The sequence below is a fragment of the Pipistrellus hanaki genome, assembly GCF_964339955.1.
Source record: "Pipistrellus hanaki genome assembly, chromosome: 14".
Lineage (NCBI taxonomy): Eukaryota > Metazoa > Chordata > Mammalia > Chiroptera > Vespertilionidae > Pipistrellus > Pipistrellus hanaki.
Genome location: NC_140516.1, coordinates 43,909,834 through 43,918,127, shown reverse-complemented (window position 1 = coordinate 43,918,127; position 8,294 = coordinate 43,909,834). Strand labels below are relative to the sequence as shown.

The 8,294-nt window shown below is 34.6% G+C and overlaps 1 protein-coding gene across 8 annotated transcripts in view; it reads right to left on the bottom strand.

Annotated features, from left to right (window-relative positions):
• Positions 1-1,813: 1,813 nt before the first annotated feature.
• Positions 1,814-8,294, bottom strand: part of ADD3 (adducin 3) — a 102,740-nt gene continuing 96,259 nt past the window's right edge. For 4 of the 8 annotated variants that reach the window (XM_084903383.1, XM_084903382.1, XM_084903384.1 and 1 more), the window contains 3 exons: positions 6,330-6,453; positions 4,654-4,749; positions 1,814-4,049 (listed from right to left, as the gene is read on the bottom strand). In XM_084903383.1, coding sequence (XP_084759509.1) covers positions 3,757-4,049; positions 4,654-4,749; positions 6,330-6,453 — 513 coding nt within the window. In that variant the 3' untranslated portion in view covers positions 1,814-3,756. The remainder of the gene's footprint in view (positions 4,050-4,653; positions 4,750-6,329; positions 6,454-8,294) is intronic. The other 4 variants (XM_084903386.1, XM_084903385.1, XM_084903387.1 and 1 more) reach the window with 1 other exon arrangement.

Here is an 8,294-nt window from a genome sequence, read left to right as displayed (position 1 = left end):
GTAGGAATTAGTAGTTCATATAGTCCGGCCCTCCAGCTCTCTGAGGGACCGTGATCTGGCCCCCACTTTAAAAAGTTTGAGGACCCCTGGATCAACACATGAAGTCACCATAGTTGAACTTACAGTCCTAATTAAGGAGGCTGACTCTTCCTAAAAAATCCCACAAAAATGTACACTGGAGCCTCATAGGGTCTGGCACACAAATGGCACCAGTTATTTTAGAAACAGGCATCTCCATGGGTGAAATACTTGCACATCTTTTTTTGTTTTTTTAACAAACCCTGGTCTCATTATCTACAAAATAGGAACACCATCTACTTTGTTGAGATGTTGAAGGCTAATGAGGATGAAAAGCACTTATCAACAAGTGATAGATGTTATCAATTATCACCTCAGTCAAAAAATGCCAAATATTTTAAAAGAGGCATTACATTGCCATTCAAAGGCATAAAAACTCCCCCAGAGTCATTTTCTACCATGGCTTCTTTCTGAAACTACACCTCAAAAATATCCAGTGTTTTCCTAGACTATGGAGTCCCTGCTGGTGGTATTGGTATTGGTGAAATGGGACAACAAAGTTGAAAACAGTCAAGTGAGGGAAATGATAAGCAATGAAGGGAATGTCTTCTATTCCAAGTTCTGGGTATTTCACAATAAACATGGTAGTGTCTGCAGACTAATAAAAGGGAAGTTAAGTGCAAGGACCAGAAACACACTGGATTGTTAGGTCTATTGCACCCTCTAGTGGCCACAAAGAAGACTTTTTAAAAACCCGTTCCAGTCAAGATTAATTGCAATTTTGTGTTTTTTATGTCAAGAAAAAAGAGCTAATGTTAAGAGAAACCAATGCGGTTACAATTTGATCCATTCGGTTCTATTTATTCCATGCTGAATGGAAATACTAATCAATAGAGTAAAAGGCATGAAGGCATTATCACCCTTCATGCTGTTGACTCTCAAGTGAGTACTGAGGACAATTCTTTGTTGCTTTACGGAAGGGACTTTTGAAATAAGCATCTTTCTAAAACAGCAATTTTTCACCACAGGGCTATTTACAAGCCAAGGTAATAATTAAATTTGCCCAAGAACTATGAATCTATTCTTCTCTGCCCATACCCTTCATTTTTATAATGGGTAATTATAGTAAAAACTTCAATTAACCAGAACCCTCAATTCACATGATTTCCCCTCTTGCACTCTATTTTTAAAAGAAAGTTGAAAAACAATCACAAGAAATCATTCATGTGAGGGATTTAGTTGGAAAATTCATAGGGTGGATTATACTATGTTAAGAAGGAAAAACAAACAAACCCCTGTTATATTGTCAATACATCTATAACTGAACAAGAGCTGGAATTAAAAAAACAATTTCTTATGTGGTGGAATTGTAACCTATTTCCTATTCTTTCTGCTATTTTCTTGATTGTTACGATACATAAAAATCAAAGAGAAGGGTAATGTATATAAACTCATCATGTATTCTATAATATTTTTTCTACATCTGTAGATCAGAAGAGCAGAATTAAGACTGAGAATCCTCAATTCTTCAAAGATCTTTAGATTTCAGAGATATAGTTAAGGTCACCATACTCTATCAAGGCAAAAAATGGGTCACTTGTCTTTCAATATGAGCTAAAACAAGAAGGGTTTTATATAGTTAATTTTAAACTAACCTGAAAATAAATTTACCAGGACATCCCATATTCAGAAGCACCAATCTTATTTAAAATCTCACTGCAGTATAAAACTCAGTCCACAAAGTAATTCAAGCTAAGTAATCACCCTGAGTTGAAAGCTCATGATACCAAATCCATCTATTTAAAATACTGTTTATTTGTGATTTCACATTAATTAGCATTACATCTAAGAGCAATATCAGATATCATTTATACATTTTCCACAGGACACAGAAATTCATTGGCTCATTCTTTATGCCAAAGCAAGTAAATAGAGGCATTAGCAAAAGGTGCAAATAGTTCACTGTTGTAGTTTAAAAAATATTAATGCACACTGCATTCATTTAAGATATATATATATATTTAAAAAGTTATGGAAAAGCATAATTCACAGGTTACTGTTTCTACATACATTGTAATACAACATAAATGATGTAGAACATAAAAAACCCCTCAAATACAGAATTAAACTGAAAGTATGCACTAAGAGATTAAAACACTGATTCCAGTAGTTGGTGAGATTTAGAATGAAATTTCCAGCTCTGTTTCAACTTTGCATCATCATACACAAACAAACAGAACCAGCCCAGAACACACAGTTATCAATGTAATGTTTTCATGCCAACTCATCCTCCAGAAACACTTTGGATTATTTTTATCCACTGATCACTTTGGATCATTCATTTTACAATGATTTGTGACATCACTTGGGTGAAGCGGGGAAAACTATATTAATCCTAGGTTTAAATTTGTATTTACATTAGAAAGAAAGTTAACTGAAAAGATAAAAATTTTTGTGAAAATTAAGAAGTGGTAGTTTTCTCACTAGGGGAGGGAAGTTAGACCTACTGACTTTTCCTAGGGCTGCCTTCTAACGATACATCAGTTGCAAGGATTTGACCCTTTATAACTGAACTACCAACAAGAAATACAATGATTTTGGTAGAGAAGCAGAATTTTAGAAATTTGGGACTGGTTTCGAATAAATTACACTTCAAATCCTATCGTGACTATGAGTCATTATCAAACTAGAATTCTTCTATTCACAACACCTCTTTTGTTCCCACCATTCTTCACTTTCTCATTCTTTTCCTTTTCATTTGGTTAACATACGAGAGCTTCTTCATTCATAAGCAATACTAAGAGAAAAATACATTATAGGATTCAAATATGAATCTAGTTATACTTTTAAATCCTCTAATTCTGTTTGATACCAAGTCCCTGGATTCTTGAGTTATATTTGAGAATATTTAGTACCAAGCAGCCTCAAATCTGCTGTTGTTAAATGACTGGCTAATTTGCTTATGACATTTTTATACTGAATGGTATACAAACATCTCAACATACAAAAATCGTTTTTTCCAGAGTTAAACTAAATAACTGATGTTAAGTGTACAAAATCCCCTTTGTTGAAAAATAAGGGGTTTTCTAAATGAATAAAAAAGGACGTTCTCAAAAATTATATTTTCTAAAATGACCTTTTTTTGGCAAACAAAGTTACTTCAGGTGAGGAAATTTTATACTATGAATAAAATTCCAAATGAATCTTTTATTATATATTTTTTAAAAAATTATGTGCCAGTGTATACTAATGCTATAGATTCTTATCTTAGAAGCTTTTTAAAGCATTCTATTAATGCCCATTGAAACAATGGGAACCAAAAAGGTACAGTTGATAATCAATGATAAAAAATTATAATCTGATTACCAGGTAAAGCAGGTGTAGAGAAACAAAAATTCTCTCCCTTGTTCACTGGTAATTTCTTTCCAACAGATATAGAGAGGGCCTGAAGTAATTCAGACAGATATCTGTTTGTGGTGAATTATAACATTTCATAAAGGTAGAGCTAATCAAAACTAGCAATTTTTAAAAAATTCAAAGCCTTTTTTTGACATATAAAACGAGAGATGAATTTGAAAGCTTTTCTTCATAATATGTTTTTCTTTTAGTAAAACCCCTTTCCAGTTCTCAGAGTCCAGTTTGCTACACACCCCCAATCTGATCTACCACTGCATATTAACGATCAACTTAAATGTGCAACGTCACATTGTAATAATAATAATTATAAAAAGACTTCTTTTAGGCTTCCACTTTCTCCTTTTTTTTGTTCTTTTTCAGAAAAGAAGGAGTGCGGAATTTCTTCTTTTTCTTGGATGGTGATTTTGAAGGCGAGCCTTCGGGTGACAGAATTTCTTCAATTTTCTCAGGAGACTTAATGGTAATCTCGATGTTGTCTATGGTCGTGCTTGTGGTTAACCTGCTCACTTGCTTAGCAAGCTCATCCTCAACATCATGCATGTCATCCTTGCCGTTCACTACCATGACAGGCGCTTCCATGGAGATGAAGCTCTTAGAAAATAGCTCATGGTTTTCTACAAAAGGGGAGGGTTTTTGGTTATTTTATATAGTTAACATCTTTGCAAAACTGAAATGTTTTAGCAATGTACTAAGGCATTATTTAACTCCAATAAAGATAGATCATTATTTTAACGGACTACACTGGTAGATCTACCAACATGAGGAAAATTTTCTTACATAGTATAACGGGGAAAGTTGTTAGACCAAAAATGAAGGCTAGTTAAGTCCAGTCTGATGACTTGACAGTTTCACTATAAATCAAGTCAATACAAATGAGGAAGACAACACATATATATTTTTTAATTTTGGGGTTGTTTGGGAATCAAAACTGAAAAGGTTTCATGTTTCTGATTGGAAGACATATGATAAACCAATTTTAATTTCACAAATTCTTAAGAATTATGAGTTACCAAAATGCAAAATAAGGGAAGTCAATATAAATGCTGAACAAAAAAGTAGCACCCCACTTACTAAAAATGTAAAATAATTGGGAGCTTTAAGTAAAATCAATGGCAAACTTACTGCAATCAGGTGCTCAACTTCCTTACAGAGACTTAAATGAAAGAGGAAACTTTTTAGATTAACTCAGTGAATGCTATGGGAAATTACATTGAATACCTTCTAATTTTTCAGGGATATTTTGCGGTGACTGAGTTTGAGACTGAATTTGTGAAACACATGAAGCGTCATCTGAGAGTAATTCCTGCTCAGCATCTGTCGGATAAGAGTTTAGTTAAAAGCCATGCAAAACAAAGAAGCATAAGATTTCAGGGGTTAGTGCATAAGTCCAATGCCTGCATACACAGAGATGAGAAAGTCTTCAGCAATGAGCTGCGCATGCTAACCGTTACTCCATACCTCAATAATTGTGCGTTAGGAGGAAGTTAATGTGTTAGAATTTCTGGCTGTGAATAGTCATTTTACATACATGCTTACCAAGGAAGCATGGCTACTGGTAGCCCAGGCAAACAATATGTATGCAATTAGCCTTTTCTAGGGTGTTAGGAAACTAAAATATACTGAGCAGCTAGATGCAAAGAATTATGAGACCTCACCAATGATGTTACTTTAATGAGGCAGAATGCTTCACTGAATTTTTGAACAATATCCAATTAGTGATTCCTGTCAGAGCAATATTAGTGAGCTAATTCAGAAGGTCAAAATGAATGTGGAAGAAACCATAAAGTTATAAATAAAGGTGATGACTCTAGAGTGTAATATTTGTTACCTGGCATCTTTAGGCTTTCAAAAAATAAGAGATTAAAGAGGGACATTTTATAAAATACAGAAACAGAAAAAGTTCTCATTGTTATATTAGATCAAACAAATTCAGTAACACCGCTTAGAGAATTTAGTATAATTACATTAATGGGTCAGGATGACTCCCTTTTGTGACAAAGATACTAAACAATGATAAAACTGTTCTTCCTTAGTTTTCCCTACTTGATACTTACCATGGACAAAAATTCTTTAACTACTGGTTCTGTTTTGCTTTGGGTGAAATTTTAACTGTATATTGTAGATCTCTAACCCATAGGCTCATACCCTCTTTTGAGATCACAGACTTCTTGTCCCCCACCTTAAACCCCTCTCCCCAATTATACCCAATTAAGCATATGTTTTTAAGACTGCTCATGTACTGTTTGAAGTTTATCTACCCAAGATTGAGAACCCCTGGTGTAGAGAATCTCTTATTCTTGAGAAAATGGGACCTTGTGTTCCAACTGGGTGCTTTCATTAGCAATTCTAAAATATAATCCTTACTTAAGGATTCTGAAGTCAGAACTCAACCTAGAGCACCTGTGTGCTTAAGAAAAGTCACATCAAAATCCTAACAGTTTGCTTTGTATTTTGATTTTGAAATTATAATATTGGTGAATACCTAGGAATAATAGAGATTTTATAAAGCATTAAAGTCACATACCTGTAAATCTATAATTATATCAAAGTTAAAAGTTTTTAAAAAGTCACAATCTCTGAAATGTTCAAATCTATTAACATATCTACATTTACTTTAGTAGAAATTCTTTATTCATCTGGGGATTTCACTTTACTTTAGACTTTTTATTACTAACTAGATTATTTTCTGAGCGGGGAAAACAGTTTTTACTAGATGTTAACATACATGGTCCGTGGCAGCTCTTTAAAGTTCAGCCTCATCTATACTCAGGACTGGGAGAGATGAAAGAACAATCGGTTGTCAAAGAAATATTTCAAAAAACACTGACTGCCATCCAACTCAAGGTGCTTCATTGGTAACAGTAGAGTTATTCTAGGCTTAATTTAAAACTAACCTTCCAGGCCTTGCTGTTTACGTTCGATTGTCTTCTTATACTCTTCAAGTTCTCCTTCTGTGAGATGGCTGAAAGGGTTGGGAGGAGGTGGTGGGCCAAGATCATCATCTTCGAAGTGCATAGTCTTGCAAAGAAAAATGTCAACTCGTTACCAAGAGCTTTACTTACATCTACATATTGATTTACGGATATATACACAATTTCACACACATATATAAATGCATGTAATGTTTGCGACACCTTATAACAATCATAAGAAATGATAGAGCAAGATGCTTTTTAAAAATTTTGGTGTGAAGAAAATCACTTTACATACAGATATTCACTTGTCAGACAGTTTGTAATTTTGTTCTCTGCCCAAGGTGCAATGCTAGGGACTATATGGGGTTCCAATTTAAAGCAAAATCCTACTTCAAAGGAATGATGAGATCTTGTGAGCCACACAGCTCCATGTTGTAATCTATATCACTTATGAAACTTACCAGGAAAAACTTCATTATAAGTATCAGGAGCCTTTTCATATGCTTGATTTCTATTCTGTATCATCAGTCTCTTTGTTTCTTAGAGACAGAGATTTTTCTATTACCAGGCACTGGTATAGAGTAATTTTTAAATAAACTTTTGTTAATGTCTAGATTAATAAATAGTTCTTACCAAAAAAAAGAAAAAAGAAAAAGAAAAAGAAAAGGAAATGATAGAGCAACATGCTTTGTTTAAAATACTCATATCAGATTAGTGCTTTTAGACTACTGAGCCAATGAACTAAAATTGCCAGTGATGTTTCCTCAATAAGCCTATTAGGTCAGTTAAAAACAAAAACAAACTAAGCTTAAGTTCTAATCTTCACATAACTACAAAGTATCTTAAAAACCAAAAATTGCTGCATTTTAGAAAGCCTTTGTAAAAAAAAGTATTAAAAAAAAAATGAAATGATACCAAAAGAACTTCTTTAAATTTCCTATGAAAATAAATTTGTCTTTGCTCCAGGAAAGAATTAATGAGATTTTTACCTGGCAGATTGAACCCATGTATTTTTTTCATGCATTTAAAAAATACATTTGTATTGATTTTTAGAGAGAAGAAGTGAGAGGGAGAGAGAGAAACATCGATATGAGAGCAAAACATCAATCAGCTGCCTCCTGCACTCTCCTTACCAGGGATCAAGCCTGCAACTTGGGCATGTCCCTAACCAGGAGTTGAACCAGCAACATTTCAGTGCAAAGGATGATGTTCAACTCACTGAATAACACCAGCCAGGGTGAACCTATGCATTTAAAAAAAAAAAAAAATCCTTCCCAAAACTCCAAAAAATGAGTAAAGGAACAACAACAAACATGATATAAACTTTTAAGGAGAAAAGAATGAAAGAGGGGACAACAGAGGATGAGAAACGCTAACACATTTTTAGAAACTGGAAAGAGAGCGGGGGGAAAAGTGGGTAGCAGAGCTGAGAAAGTAGATCCTTAGCCCGGCAAAGAATGAAAATGTAAGAAGCATGCTCATTTGTCCTATACAAAGGCTCAGAAACTAGAGGCATCAGGTACCACGGAAGGTGGTGGTGAAGAAAAGTAAAAAGTGGGACAAGTTAAAAGTCCGAATACGGAGCAGATTCTCAGGTCTCCTTTACTATTCTATACACAAAGCATTTACCTTTCTCCCATCTCTGCAGAAGATCAGAGGCTTAGACTTAAGAACAGCTGTGTAGGGGACACAAAGCACAGCCGAGGGCTCCCAGAACACTGGGAGATTGGCAGGAGACTAAAGAATTCTCCAAATAAATCAGTGGCCCCAGATAAAAGAACAGACATTCACATTTGGGAATTTCCCAGAAAAACAACCTGATCCACGTCCAATCATCCTGCAGGGAAGCTCCCGCATCCCCAAGCTCTGCACAACCAGAGCTTCTGACTGGCTCTCAGTACCTCATTCTTAAGAATAAACAGACTACCACAGGCTGCTAGACAC